Consider the following 15,893-nt stretch of genomic DNA (forward strand, 5'->3'; position numbering starts at 1 on the left):
AGATGAGACCAGAGTTCAAGGAAGCAGCTACAACTAGAGATAAAAAATTGGAGATAGCTTTCAAACCCCAAGCTGGACTAAGTCACAGACAGTGTGCCTATGGAGGAAGAGGTATGGAGACCCAAGGCACTGGGTGAGCCAATTTGATATAGTATGTCTATTTTTTTCTATTGTTGTTGTAACAAATTACCACAGACTTGTGATTTTAAACTTCACAAATTTTTATTTTATAGTTCCAGAGGTAAGAGATCCAAAATGGGTCCCACTGGACAAAATCAAACTATTAAGTGGGCCAGGTTCTTCTGAGAGTTGTTTGTTTGTTTGTTTTACAGAACCTCTATAAATAGAATCTGTTTCTTTGACTTTTACAATTTCTAGAAGTTGGCTCAACCTCTGCTCTCCATCTCGAAAGTCAGCAACATCTGGCTCTTCTTCACATGCTGCCATCCCTCTGAGTCTTCCTCTTCTGCCTCCCACTCTTCAAGATTCTCTTGATTGTCAGGAGCCCATCTGTATGATCCAGGATAATCTCCCAGTCTTAAATTCATCTACAATCATCCAAGTTCATCTACAAACTTAAATCCTCTTTTCCATGTAACTGAACATATTTATAGGTTCCAAGTATTAGGAGGTAAACATCTGTGGGGGCCGTTATTCTCCTTCCTACAATATGTAATAGAGGTAGCATATATTTAAAAAATGAGAAAATAAAATAATCTTTTATTCAATAAAAGATGTAGATATAACTGGCTAAATATATGAAAAAATAACTAGAGTGAACTCCTCCTCGTACATCATGTATTGATTTAATGATCAATGTATTAAAATTTCCTTGTAAAAATTAGGATCTTCTTGAGAACTGGAACAATTTATGGAAAAGCATACTGAGGAACTTAAAAAAAAAGCATAAAGGAAAGTATTAAGTGACTTGTGGCACACTGGTATTGTATGAAGTACAATGTACAGCAAAGCAAAGCAGAGGTAAAATTTAAAGGCAGGCAACACACAAACCTATAACACAAATACAGATTCCATAGTGTTATTTTTAATATATAAAGTTACTACACATTCTCTAAATTAACTAGGATTTTTATTTCCTTATAAGCACAACAAAAGATGCAAGCCCTTTAAAAGTCTAGCAGCCCTTTTTAAAAAACATTTTATTTAAATTCCAGTTAGTTGGGGCACCCACTTGGTTCAGCGTAGAACTCCTGGTTTCAGCTCAGGTCATGATCTCAGGGTCATGAGAGTGAGTCCAGAGTGGAGATCCACACTCAGTATGGAATTTGCTTGAGAATTCTCTCCTTCTCCTTTTGCCCCTCCTCCAACCAGCACGCATGGGCACCTGAGCATGCACTCTCTCTCTCTAAAATAAATAAAGAAAATCTTTAAATTCCAGTTAGTTAACATATAGTATAGTATTAGTTTCGGATGTACAATATATTCAGTGCTTTCAAACATTACCAGGTGCTCATCACAGCAAGTACACTCCTTAATACCCATTACCTATCTAACCCATTCCCCAATCCACCCACCCTCTGGTAACCATCAGTTTGTTCTCTATAGTTTAGAGATTCTTTTCCCCTCTTTGCCTATTTGTATTGTCTCTTAAATTCCACGTATGAGTGAAACTGTATGATATTTGTCTACCTCTGACTAACCTATTTCCTTAGCATAAGAAGTTCTAGCTCCATCCATGTCATCACAGATGACAAGATTTCATTCTTTGGGGGTGCCTGGGTGGCTCAGTTGGTTAAGCTCATGTCATGATCCCAGCGTCCTGCTGGGATCCCCTGCTCAGTGGGGATCCTGCTTCTCCCTCTCCATCTGCCCCTCCCCTCTATTCCTGTGCTCTCTCTTTCTCAAATAAATACATAAAATCTTTTAAAAAAAGATTTCATTCTTTTTATGGCTGAGTAATAGTCCATTGTGTGTGTTTTATTTCCTTATAAGCAAGGCTAATTATTTTATTTCCTTATAAGCAGAGGAGTTATTTATCTTCTTACTCTTTCACTTTTTTATCCATTCATTAGTCGATGGACACTTGAGCCATTTCTGTATCTTAGCTATTCTACAACATTTTACAACAATGCTGCTATAAACATCAGGGTGCATGTATCCCTTTGAATTAGTATTTTTGTGTTTTTGGATAGATACCTAGTCATGCAATTGGTGGGCTGTAGAGTAGTTCTATTTTTAAGTTTTTGCGGAACATCCACGCTGCTTTCCACAGTAGCTGCACCAGTTTGCATTCCCACTAACAGAGCAAGAGGGTTCTCTTTTTTCCATATCCTCACCAATACCTGTTGTTTATTGTGTTGTTGATTTTAGCCATTCTGACAGGTGTGGAAATAATTTTTAAAACTTATGTACCAAAACAAAAATGATCAAAGAAAATAAATAGGTAATTGCTAAAAATGTCCATGTGAAATATAATATAATGGACTATTTAGTTTATCTGAAAGGAATGTTATAAAAATAAGTTCTAAATGAATATATTTTGACCAAATTTTGATTATAAAATCAAAGGTATACAGAAAACATTTAGTATATGCAATACATTAACCAATTTGTGTTAATGATTTTATGTAATCCCTTTATACAGAGGAGAAAACTGAACGTTTGGAGAAAACTCTTGGTATTCTTTAAACTGTTATCCATAAAAACCTGAGAGTCTCCAAAATATTTAGAGAGACACATCTGCTCAATGAGAGTTTTTAGTTATGTTGGATTATCTGGATGACAATTATACTTGTCTCCTGCCCTATCATTGACACGTGTGATCATCTAAAGTGAAAATGTTGAACATGTAATGTGCTTGATCTCACTTCTTTCTGGTTGGCTTGTTCAACTTTTAAAGTAAGAATATTTGGGGGCTCTCTCCACAGTTTGGCGATTGTGAACATTGCTGCTGAGTGAAGTAAGTCAAGCAGAGAAAGTCAATTATCATATGGTTTCACTTACTTGTGGAGCATAAGGAATAACACGAAGGACATTGGGAGATGGAGAGGAGAAGTGAGTTGGGGGAAACTGGAGAGGGAGATGAAACCATGAGAGACTGTGGACTCTGAGAAACAAACAGGGTTTTGGAAGTGAGGGGATGGGGGATGGGTGAGTCTTGTGGTGGGTATTAAGGAGGACACATATTGCATGGAGCACTGGGTGTGGTGCACAAACAATGAATCTTGGAACACTGAAAAAATAAAGTTAAGATGTTAAAAAAATTAATAAATAAAAATAAAAAAATAAAAAAGAATATTTGGGGATGCCTGGGTGGCTCAGTCATTTAAACGTTGACTCTTGATTTCTGCTCAGGTTATGATCTCAGGGTCATGGGATTAAGCCTCATATCTACCTCTGTGCTCAGCAGGGATCTGCTTGTCCATGTCCTTCTACCACACCTCCCCCACTCATGCAAACTCTCTTCCTCTCTCTCTAATAAATAAAATATTTTTAAAAATTAAAGTAAGAATATTTAGTCTGCATAACAGTTACTAGTTGATTTTTTTTTTACTACTTATACAGGTATAATTATGTTTTGCAGTGATAGTTTTCAATTAAATAAATTCAAAATTAGTCTTTAGTTTCTTTTATTTTTTAATTTTTAATTTTTTAAATTTCTTTCCAGTGTACCAGAATTTATTGTTCATGCACCACACCCAATGCTCCATGCAATACATGCCCTCCATAATACCCACCACCAGGCTTACCCAACTTCTTACCCACTGCCCCTTCAAAACCCTCAGATTGTTTTTCAGAGTCCATAGTCTCTCATGGTTCATCTCCCCCTCCAATTTCCCCAACTCACATCTCCTCTCCATCTCCCAATGTGTTCCGTGTTATTCCTTATGCTCCATAAGCAAGCGAAACCATATGATAATTGACTCTCTGCTTGACTTATTTCACTTAACATAATCTCTTCCAGTCCCATCATGTTGATACAAAAGTTGGACATTCATCCTTTCTGATGGAAGAATAATACTCCATTGTATATATGGACCATATCTTCTTTATCTATTCATCATTTGAAGGACATCTTGGTTCTTTCCACAGTTTCGCAACTGTGGCCATTGCTGCTATGAACATTGGGGTACAGATGGCCCTTCTTTTCACTACATCTGTATCTTTAGGGTAAATACCCAGTAGTGCAATTGCAGGGTCATAGGGAAGCTCTATTTTTAATTTCTTAAGGAATATCCACACTGTTTTCCAAAGTGGCTGTCCCAACTTGCATTCCCACCAATAGTGTAAGAGGGTTACCTTTCTCCACATCCTCTCCAACACACATTGTTTACTGTCTTGTTAATTTTGGCCATTCTAACTGGTGTAAGATGGTATCTCACTGTGGTTTTGATTTGAATCTCCCTGATGGATAGTGATGATGAACATTTTTTTCATGTGTCTGATAGCCATTTGTATGTCTTCATTAGAGATGTGTCTGTTCATGTCTTCTGCTCATTTTTTGATGTGATTATCTGTTTTGTGTGTGTTGAGTTTGAGAAGTTCTTTATAGATCCTGGATATCAGTCCTTTGTCTGTACTGTCATTTGCAAATATCTTCTCCCATTCCATGGGTTTCCTTTTTCTTTGTTGACTCTTTCCTTTGCTGTGCAGAAGCTTTTGATCTTGATGAAGTCCCAAAAGTTCATTTTCTCTTTTGTTTCCTTTGCCTTTGGAGACACATCTTGAAAGACGTTGCTGTGGCTGATATCGAAGAGGTTACTGCCTATGTTCTCCTCTATGATTCTGATGGATTCCTGCCTCACATTGAAGTATTTTATCCATTTTGAGTTTATCTTTGTGTATGGTATAAGAGAATGGTCAAGTTTCATTCTTCTATGGAGAGCTGTACAATTTTCCCAGCACCATTTATTGAAGAGACTGTCTTTTTTCCACTGTATGTTCTTTCCTGCTTTGTCGAAGATTTTTTGACCATAGAGTTGAGGGTCCATATCTGGGCTCTCTACTTTGTTCCACTGGTCTATGTGTCTGTTTTTATGCCAGTACCATGCTGTCTTGGTGATCACAGCTTTGTAGTAAAGCTTGATATCAGGCAACATGATGCTGCCAGTTTTGTTTTTCTTTTTCAACATTTCCTTAGCAATTCAGGGTCTCTTCTGATTCCATACTAATTTTAGGATTGTTTTCTCCAGCTCTTTGAAAAATGCCGGTGGAATTTTGATCAGAATTGCATTGAAAGTATAGGTTGTTCATATAGTAAATTGAGACATTGGTTTGCTTTCATGAAAATGACATTGCACATTGACATAATTTTTAAAATACAGGTCGGATGTAGTCATGGCACATTGTACCTACAGAAAGTTCAAAGTCACAAATCTCGTTAGTGAGATATTGAATCCTTAAAATATACAGAGACACTCAGGCAATATCAAGTGAAAGAAAGAACTTGTTAAACTTTTCTCATATATGGGTCACATGTAATGAACAGATATGATTTTTGTACAACTCATTAAGTATAGAAGTAAATATGTAATAAAGATCAGTACCTTTTAATTTGCCAGTATTTTACTTATGAGCAAGTTCTCAAACGTTTTGGCTTATCACAATATTGGATCAGCTGAAGAGCAATTTCATTGTTAAAATGAAAAAAAATGACAGTGATAAATGGATGCTTCAGTTAATGGTGCATCACCCTGGAAATCCAACAAATAAAAAGTGACTAGTAGAGGACAAATTATAAAAGTGTATCTTTCTGCTAGTAAATCTAAAAACCAAAATTTAGTTTCAAAAATTCAATACTATGTACCAAATCAAAGTAACATTGATAATTTAAATTTTATCAGTTGTGCAGTTTTATTTGTATTTAATTTATTGATTATTTTGGTTTTATGGTTTTTGTAAGAGCCATAAACATAAAAGTTTATACCATGTTTTGTGTCTGAACATAACTGAAGTAATATTATGATACAAATGGTTTTTTAAAAAACTTGTTCTTCAAAGGTATTTGAACATAATTCACCATTGAGAAGCACTATACAAATACTCCAGTGGAGGTATTTTTAATGATAAATGGATAAAAGGATAAATACTATGCCCTTACTTGCTTTTTAAAAAATAACATTGCCTAATTGCAGAAAGATAAGAGCAATGAATTCATCATTTTTATTTCAAAGCTTTTCACCACCTACTCACATAAGATGGAGTTTAGCTAGAAATATAAAATATTTACACTCAAGATTCTTGTCAAGGAGAATAACCTCAGATTCACTCTGGAGGCTCAAAAGCTCTATGGAGAGAAATAATATGAATGTAAAATTACCTTAAGGATATACAATCCGTCCATTCATATAGATCAGTGCCTTTCGGTCCCAGCCGCATACTAAAATCACCTAAGACACTTAAAACATACGGATGTCTGGGTCCCATCTTGAGCTATTCTGATTTAATTAGTTTGATGTGAGACCTGATATGTTTAATAACTTCTCTTGTATGATTCTAATTAAAAACCAAGACTGAAAACCCCTGAAATAGAACTCTAAAGCAGTGCTTCTCATACTGTCTGCCTGTTGGTATCACAGAAGGTACATTTACAATATCAACTCTGCTATAACAAAACCTATCATAAATAATTCTGAAGCCAAAGCCCCACCCCCAGGCTCCTGGTTTAATGGGTCTGGGGTGGGGGCCCAAGCATTGGTATTGTTTCAAGGCTCCTGCAGGTGATTCTAATGTGTAGTCAGGCTGAGAACCACTGGTCTAAGATCTGAACACCTGGACCACATCATTTAGGCTCCTGTAAAATAGGAACACCTGGGCAAATTTGTCTCCTCTATTTACTGTAAGGATGTTGTTCATTGTATTCCACAGTGAAAGAAGTTCTTTCTGGTGTTAGAAGCAAGCAGAGTTATGCAACTCCTAAAGACATGTCTTTGTTTTTATTGCTCAGACACTGCATTGCTGCTAAAAAGCTTAGAGGCAAGGGGAACCTGGGTGGATCAGTCAGTTAAACAGCTGACTCGATTTCCACTCAAGTCCTGATCTCAGGGTCCTGAAATTGAGCCCGGCGTCAGGCTCTGCACTCAGTGTGGAGTCTGCTTGAGGTTCTTTCCCTCTGCCCCTCCTGCCCACTCTCTCTCTCCCAAGTAAATAAATAAAATCTTAAAAAAAAAAAAAAAAAAAACTTAGAGGCAAGTTCATGGCCAAGGTTTAGCAAATGTGGAACTATTCTGTAGAGAAACTTCATGCATTTTTTTTTCTTAAAGATTTTATTTATTTATTTGACAGAGAGAGAGCATGCACAAGAGGATAGCAGGTGAAAAGGAGAGGGAGAGGGAGAAGCAGACTCGCTGCTGTGCAAGGAGCCCTGTGATGCTGGGCTAGATCCCAGCACCCTGGCATCATGACCTAAACAGAAGGCAGATGCTTAGCCAGATGAGCCACCCAGGAACTCCACTTCATGCACTTTTATCTTCTATTTTCTATTATTATTTTACCTTATCTCCCAAATCTTCATTTCCTTTTCATTAATCACAAGGCTCCTTGTTTTGTTGCCTACTTTGATAAGTCATCTTCAATTATTTCTGCAGCCATATGAGGTGGAAAAAATGAAGGTGAGAAGGAGGAGAGAGGAAGATAAATTCAAACATCTCTAGAGCATATTCTTAACTTTCTGCAGAATCAAAAACACATACATTGAATACAGGTTTTCATTACCTCATGTGAACTCAGATTTCTCTGATTGGTTTTGTACAATGAAACTAATGTATGGTTTCATATAACCTATTTTAAATACTGACATGTAAGCCTGAAGACAGTTGAAACTTGAGGTTGTAATGGAAAACAATAGGATAAATTTGATTGACTACATGGTGGTATTAAACCTAATTCAATTGTTTTTTAGATTATCCCCAAATGCATTCCTGGAATAGGAAATTATTTTTTTTTTAAATTAGGTGTTTAAATTGTTATGTAGTATATTTCATTACATAAATCTACTCTTTAACTCTGGAGAGAAGTATTCATACTGTGAATTTATAATTTAAGAGGATATAATTAAATATTGATCCTTAAGTTAGAGGATAGCCTACCTAAATGAAACATTGTATTAATTAATTCATTCATTATTCATTCAAACAATATTTCTTATTTAGCAGACTACTACTGCCCTATTCTGAATCAGGCTCTCTGCTATGTACTGGGGATCTAATGGTAAACAATGTGCACACAGTTTCTGTTCTCATAGAATCTACACTCTAGATGGGAACAGACTTTAATGAACATAAGTTGAAATGCATATTTATTTAGAATTAGTGAAAAAAGTGCTCTGGAGAAAAATACATAGTACTATGAAAGACTAAACCAATGGCAATGCTGGGGATGGAATTGGAGTCTGATATGATCTAATTCAGAACCAGTGTCTCTTGTGACTAAATTTGGATCCAAACTTGAAGGAGAATGAATGACTATTAGATGGGCAGTGTGAACAAGTCTGGGGAATTGGGAAGGTGCTTTCGGTAGAGAGAATAGCATTATATCTGAGTCATTAATAGCATAGGAATCTCTCTCTACATGTGTGTATTCATGCATTTATTTCCATATAGCTTCAAATCCATCTAATAGACATCTAACTCAAACTTTTTCAACTCATTTGTACTTGTTAAAACTTGCACTGGCCACTGAGGGGAACAAGCATCATCTTTCAAAACAGACACATAATAAGTTGGGAGAATATCTGAACATTTTCACGTGTGTAACTCCTGAAAAGGCAGAAAAGTAAGGCAAGATGAGGATGCTTTGAATGTCCTAATTTTCCATGCTGATGTAATGCTTCCACTCTGATTCCCAGGAAGCTGATGCTGCAGGTAAAACTTGGACACATTTTTACAGGGAGAAGTCTAAAGTCCTCAATCTAAATTAGATTTCTTAAGACCTCAGAACAAGTCCCAGGAGGACATGACAACAGAGTTAAGTCAGCAGTCTGTATTGTCAGATTCCTCTCCCTGATTGCAATCTCATCATAATTTGTGGACAGGATGAGGTTATAGAGCCTTACATACGTGCATAGGTCCAGACGGTTCCTGTGAGCTGTAAAACCTCTAATTCTCTACATTCTTTGCTGGGATGACTAACAGGCAACTCAGAGCTCCACATCTGAAATGTAACTCTTGATCCATTTCTAAAAGGTCATTCATCCTTCAAGGATCTCTCACCTCAGTACAATCCTGCTCCTGCCAATGAAGACAGTCATCCCTGACTTGGTTCCCACTTCCAGTCCATCATCTACCCTCTCCAGTTATGACTCCAATGCACAGTGCAAATCCATCCACTCCTCCGCATCACCTGTATTCTGCCCACCTCCTTCATCTCCCATCTAGATAATAGCAATAACCTTCTATCTGGTTTCTTCATGTTTTATTTTGTGCCTTTCCAATCCCCCCCTCCAAATGGTGATATCTTATTGTTTTGGGGAAATTTTCTAATTTTTTGTTTGTTTGGTTTTGTTTGTGGTTTGGTTTGGTTTTGTTTTTGAGAGAGAGAGAGAGAGAGAGAATGGGTATGAGTGGGGACAGGCAGAGGGAGAAGGAGAGAGAAAATTCTAAGCAGGCCCCACACTCAGCCTGATGAAGGGCTTGACCTCACAACCCTGAGAGCATGACCTGAGCCAAAATTAAGAGTAGGAGGCTTAACCAACTGAGAAACCCAGGCACCCCTTATTTTTGTTTTCAACACTGACTTGCTTATTTCAGTTCTGTGCTTAAAATCTTTAATGGGCTTTGCTTTGATCTCAAGAGATTATTAAATGGTTCACAAAGACCCACACATCTGGACTTTGTCTGCACTTGCAGCTTCATCTGCCCTCACCACAACTCCCACACCCCTCATGCTCAAGGCCTTCTGTCTGTGTTAGTCCCAAGTTCTCTGCCCTTAGTGCATTTACCCACTGTCTCCCATGCTCAGGAGGCTCCTTATCTCACTCTTTACCTGATGACCTAGTACTCAAGCTTCAGGTTATAGGTTAAGTATTATTTTGTCAGACAGACTTTCCTTTATCTCTTAATTAAAATTAAGGTCTCATCTCTTTATATTATCAATATATATACCTTATTTTTTCTATACTCTGTGTTATTTTAATCTGCAGCTATATCTCAATTTATAATTATATATATTTTTAATCACTTGTTTATTATTTACTATCACTAAAACATAGAGTCGTGAAGGCATGGGAGGGAGTCACGGTCAGAAGATAAGTTTTACAGTTGAGCAGGAGCCAGCCCAAGAATCGGTCTTTTGCACCATGCTAAGGTATTTGGATTTTATCTTGGAGGAAGTGGAGAACTAGTGAAAGAATTTAAGCAAAGTGGTGGCATGTTCAGAATTTGATTCAGAAAGCTCTGTGTGGTCCCCAGTGCAGTACCGATGATATAGAAGTAAGACCAGAGGCAAAGAGAGTAAATAAAATATCCCTGAATTGATTCAGATGAGAATGATTGAAGGTGGAATAGCAATGTTATAACAAGAAGTACTTATCAAAGATTTTATTATTTATTTATTTATTATTTATTTATTTATTTATTTATTGTTTATTTTAGAGAAAGAGAGGGCAAGGAGAAAGAGCAGAGGCAGGGGCAGATGGAGAGAGAATCTGAAGCAGACTCCAAGCTGAGTGGGGAGCCCGACCTGGCACTCGATCTCACCACCATGAGATCATGACCTGAGTCAAAACCAAAAGTTGGATGCTTAACTGACTGAACATCCCAGGCGGCTCCAACAGGAAATACTTTAAATAAATTAGAATATGGTGTCAATCAATGGTTGGGTTTCCTGTGAAGCAATCTCTGAGGTGGAGGTTAGGGTGCACTTTTCTTACTATGAGTGCTCTTGGGATCAACACCTGAGGGAAGGAAGGGAAGAAAGAGTATTGGTATAAGGAGGAGTGAAGCTGTGTTACATAACCAGCTGATGGCTAAGGCATCAAACCAAGGCTGAAACAAGTCCTTCTCCAAAGCATTTGCTTTTTATTGCCTCAGTTAGAAGATGGTAGTTTCTTTCAGCCTCTACAGAAAATCAAATGAGACAAGTGTATAAAAGTGTTATTTGAAGCAGGTAAGAATGTCTGTCAAATTTCTAAGAAGGTTTTAACATGGTGATGGAAGGCAGACTTCCATGTTGGAGCAGTGGAAATGTAAGTGGATTACAAGGAAGGGAGAGAATTGTCAATGGAATAGGAGCCCCTGAGGAAGTAGAAGGGGTTAAGAGTCATGGAAAATTGGGAAGGTAAACAATATATCTTTTTAAATTTAAAGCAAGAAAGGAAAGCCAGTGTGGAGAATTGGCTTTGGCTGTGAGGGACCAAAAACAAAAGCTCCTACATTATTTATGTTTCTCAGATTATTCTTATAATCAGGATGTACCTCCATTTTCCAAGTAAACATTTGTTCTTTAATACAGACCAGATATTCTATCTCATGAAAAAATTTAAAAAATTGGGAAAGAACAATAAGTTGGAAACTTCCAGGTTTGAAGATGGGATTTAAAGTGAGATAGAATGAGGAAGAGGAAGTAGAACACAGACGAGATGGTGGAAGGACAAGTCAGAGTAATGTTGGCAAATTCCTTCAGGATGAGAATGGCTAATCTTGTGTTTCAGAAAGTTAGAACAAAGGCAGAGAAAACCCTGCCTTCTGAGCTGGTGTTAAGAAACTATGAACTACACAGAAGCCATCTGTTTCCTCAATGATTCACATTCCTCAAAGAAGGAGTTCTCACTTGGTCTAGAATGGTATTAAAACAGCAGCAACAATAAAGATAAGTGATTGATAGAAAATAGGTAGATAGATCACCCATCTTAAAAACTCAATGGCTTCTATATTTCCTATTCATTTAATGGGCTCTTTAAATCTGGATTGTATTGGACCTTCCATTGGATCTTGGACTGTGGATGACTAAGATGGTGGACCTGTTGCAAACCGCAATGTCTCCCAGCTGGAATATACGTGGTGTGCTCCTTTTTGAATAGTTTTCATCCCTGAAATGGATTCCTTGTGATAGAATATGAAAGAAAATGGGGAAAGGTCCACACTTCCCACATTAAGCACCTGTGGTCTCTGGGCAGTAACGGAGAAGTGGCAGTCAAGGATGACAACTTGATTCTTGAACTTTGAAACTGCCTCAGTTGAATTTTGCTTGCTTTGCAAATTATTTATAAAACTACTGAAAGGTAGAATTAATTTCAGACTCAATCCTATTCATATGAAAAGGCTTGAAAAAGCATCTCTCCCTCTCCCTTTTGAGTCGATTAGTCAGGGACATAAGCATGGTAAGATAGATACTGGATTTATTTCTAGACCATTACCACATAGCTAGCCTAGCCAAGCACTCTGAATACCTCACATTCTGCATTTGGCAAATGAGACACTTAAGCCTGATAACTTTGAAAATACCTTCTATTTCTTTTTTTTTTTTTTAAGATTTTATTTATTTGACAGAGAGAGAGAGATCACAGAGAGAGGCAGAGAGGCAGGCAGAGAGAGAGAGAGGGAAGCAGGCTCCCTGCTGAGCAGAGAGCCCGACGCAGGGCTTGATTGCAGGACCCTGAGATCATGACCTGAGCTGAAGGCAGAGGCTTTAACCCACTGAGCCACCCAGGCACCCCAAAAAATACCTTCTATTTCTAAAAGGTTTTCTATTATCAGAAATTAAGTGATTGCATAGCTAGTCCAAAGACCCACTTTTAATTGTTCTATCAAGTGAAGTATGCATTTGCAGCATTGATAAATGTGATATATTTCAAGTTGCCATTGAACAAACAGCTAATGGAAGTTTGTATATGAGACATTTTTTCACCTGAAGACAAAGTGTTACTTAACAAATATAATAATTACCAGTACATTCAATCATAAGGACTGCTTCTTTTTGTTGTTCTTTTATGGATCTTAAGAATAAACTGAAATCTTGGGGTATCTGAATGGCTCAGTCAGTTAAGCATCTGCCTTCAGCTCAGGTCATGATCTCAGGGTCCTAGGATTGAGCCCCACGTCAGGCTTCCTGCTCAGGGGGGAGCCTGCTTCTCTCTCTCCCTCTGTTCCTTCCCTCAAGCTCATGCTCATATACTCTTTCTCTCAAATAAATAAATAAAATCTTTAAAAAAAGAATAAACTGAAATCTGAATTTTTTTAGGACTCTTCATTTTATAAAGCATCAGTGGTTATAGCAGACGTCTTAAAACTAATACCTAAACATTGCTTCATATGCAGAAGTCTTTATTAAAACTAGAATTGACTAACCTCACTAAAGAAAAGTGGCTTATATTAGAAGAAAGCAATAGATCATCCAAAGTACACAGTGTTTCTCAATTACTCTCCAAAGAACTAGCAAGGTTTTGGTGCTGTCTCCAGTGGTGACTTAATATATATATGTATGCCCCTTTTTTTTCAGAGTGCTTTTCCAACAGGAAGTTTTCAACTCTGTAATTAGCAATCTACAATGGGAGCTCTGACACTTAATTACAACACTGCTAAGACAATAATAATAAGAGGAATACCAAAGTTGAATGCAGTATTTCTTGACACACCTCTGGCTACCTTCTTATTGGCTGGGAAACAATTATATATGACTAGTAAATAATCCATACAGAGATGAATGTCTGTGTAGAAAGGCAGCATGCATTTACAACAGGTACTTCTAGTCAGGCCAAGTTCACTCACTGTTGCTGATTTCATCTAAAGTGTTATGGGCAGTAACCGTGGAGAACCTCTTCAGAGATTGCTGTAGACTCAGAGGCCTCGTCCAAGTTCAGGATTTCGAGCAGCTTCTACCCTTCCAGATTGGCTCAGTCTTCAAAGGAGAGGTGATGGAATTTTATCCCCTGCAGATTGCTGGTCTGGTTCTTGGGTTCCTTGGCATGGTTGGGACTCTTGCCACAACCCTTCTGCCTCAGTGGAGGGTGTCAGCTTTTATTGGCAGCAACATTATTGTTTTTGAAAGGCTCTGGGAAGGGCTTTGGATGAACTGCATTCGACAAGCCAAGGTCCGGTTGCAGTGCAAATTCTACAGTTCTTTGTTGGCGCTCCCACCTGTCCTAGAAGCAGCACGCGCCCTCATGTGTGTGGCAGTTGCTCTCTCCTTCGTTGCTCTGCTCCTTGGCATCTGTGGCATGAAGCAGATCCAGTGCACGGGCTCTAACGAGAAGGCCAAAGTGTACCTTCTGGGGACTTCGGGGATCCTCTTCATCCTGACCGGCATCTTCGTTCTGATTCCTGTGTGCTGGACAGCCAACATCATCATCAGGGATTTCTACAACCCAGCCATCCACGTGGGTCAGAAACGAGAGCTGGGAGCAGCCCTTTTCCTTGGCTGGGCGAGCACTGCCGTCCTCTTCATTGCAGGGGGTCTGCTCTGTGGATTCTGCTGTTGCAACAGAAAGAAGCAAAGGCACAGATATCCAGCCCCTGCGTATTGTGTGCCACACACAGAGAAGCGAAGGAACGTGACAATGTTTAGTAAGACTTCCACCAGTTATGTCTAATACCTGTTTTTGCCTCAAACCCTGGATTACAATCAAAGTGTCTTATAGAGTCCTGCCAGACACTGTAAGTACGTCAGGCATGAGAACTTGCTTTATGGCTGCATTTAAATTGAGATGAAAGTATAAAGGATATATAGATTGTACTCTGTCAGTTGTATTAGGAATAGAAATGACTTGCTTTGGGCATTCTGATCTCATGTGTATTAAATGCATTTGTACACACATAATCCCCATTCCAATTTGAGAAGTCAGAAATCAAGTATATCCACATCCTTAGTATAATGGTAACTACTGTTTTTTGACAATTATATATCACCTGTTATGAAATGTAAATTTTATTGCAATTGATAACATAATAAAACATATTCTAAAACATGACCTATTTTTCCTCCAAAATTATTTCTTATATTAATACAGTAACAATTTTCTTTTTTAAACAATTACTCTGAAAAATAATAGATCTCAAATAAGGATTTTTAATTAAATTTATCAAAATATAGAAATGTCCATCTAATAAAAACATTTGGTACTCCTTTTGGAAACTCAAATGCACTGGCAAGGAAACACTTTCAGGGGAAAAAAGGGCACTGATTTCTCCTAGGTAATTTATGATAATGATTATTTAAAGCACCTAATTTATACAGTTAAATTTCCCTGGAATTATATATTCAAAGGGAAATAATTGATAAATGAAAAGTAACATGTTTCATAAGTTATAATTTACACCTACAACAAACAGAAGCTATCTATCTGTTTTGATAAGGCACATCAAAATAATGCTATAAACACTCAACTCTCATCAAGAGGAAATATAGTCCTAATTAGGGAATTGAGGTTTGGGTGTTGAAGGGAATGGTTTCTGTTCTTTGTTTTATTCTTTAGTCATTGTTGAGGTCTACACATGCAAAGCAAAATGAAAAATTAAGATAATGATTCAGGTGATTAGTCAGGCTAAAATAAGTACCTCCATTTTATTCTGAAATAAATAAATAAGTATGGCTAAGACATCTTGTTTTGCTTGAATTATGTGTACTATTTCCTCAATTCTTCACTTCCCATTCATTTAACATGCCATACTTAAAGTGCCAGTATCCGGGTTATTATAAGTGTGTGGGGGGTGGAGGAGGCTGGGAATATGAGGGTTTGTGCGGCAAAAGCACTCATAAGAGTGCGCTGAATGTTTCCAATATCTTATGAACCAATCAATGTTTATATTTGCAAGTCCTTGGGGTCATGGGCTAATGAGATCAGTCTATGATGATTCATGCAAGTCAGTCCATACAGGTCACTGAGAAGATGTCTATTGTACCATCTCACATGATGCCGTTAGTCTTCTTAGCTCTGTCAATTCTTTATCATGCTTGTCTATCTTTTTTGATAGTCTCTTGTAGGCTGCTTAGATCAGTGG

General features: G+C 37.6%; 1 protein-coding gene across 1 annotated transcript; it reads left to right on the plus strand.

The window, feature by feature from the left end:
- The first annotated feature begins 13,810 nt into the window (after positions 1-13,810).
- CLDN17 (claudin 17) lies at positions 13,811-14,485 on the plus strand. Its single transcript, XM_032865577.1, has one exon. It carries the CDS (start codon positions 13,811-13,813, stop codon positions 14,483-14,485), a length of 675 nt encoding a protein of 224 aa, XP_032721468.1.
- Positions 14,486-15,893: the final 1,408 nt, after the last annotated feature.

The sequence above is a fragment of the Lontra canadensis genome, unplaced genomic scaffold (assembly GCF_010015895.1).
Source record: "Lontra canadensis isolate GAN:19392208 unplaced genomic scaffold, GSC_riverotter_1.0 scaffold29, whole genome shotgun sequence".
NCBI classification, from domain to species: Eukaryota; Metazoa; Chordata; class Mammalia; order Carnivora; family Mustelidae; genus Lontra; species Lontra canadensis.

What these genes read in the sequence shown, in the direction of transcription:
- CLDN17 (XM_032865577.1), top strand. Translation starts at nt 13,811, where the DNA reads ATGGAATTTTATCCCCTGCAGATTGCTGGTCTGGTTCTTGGGTTCCTT.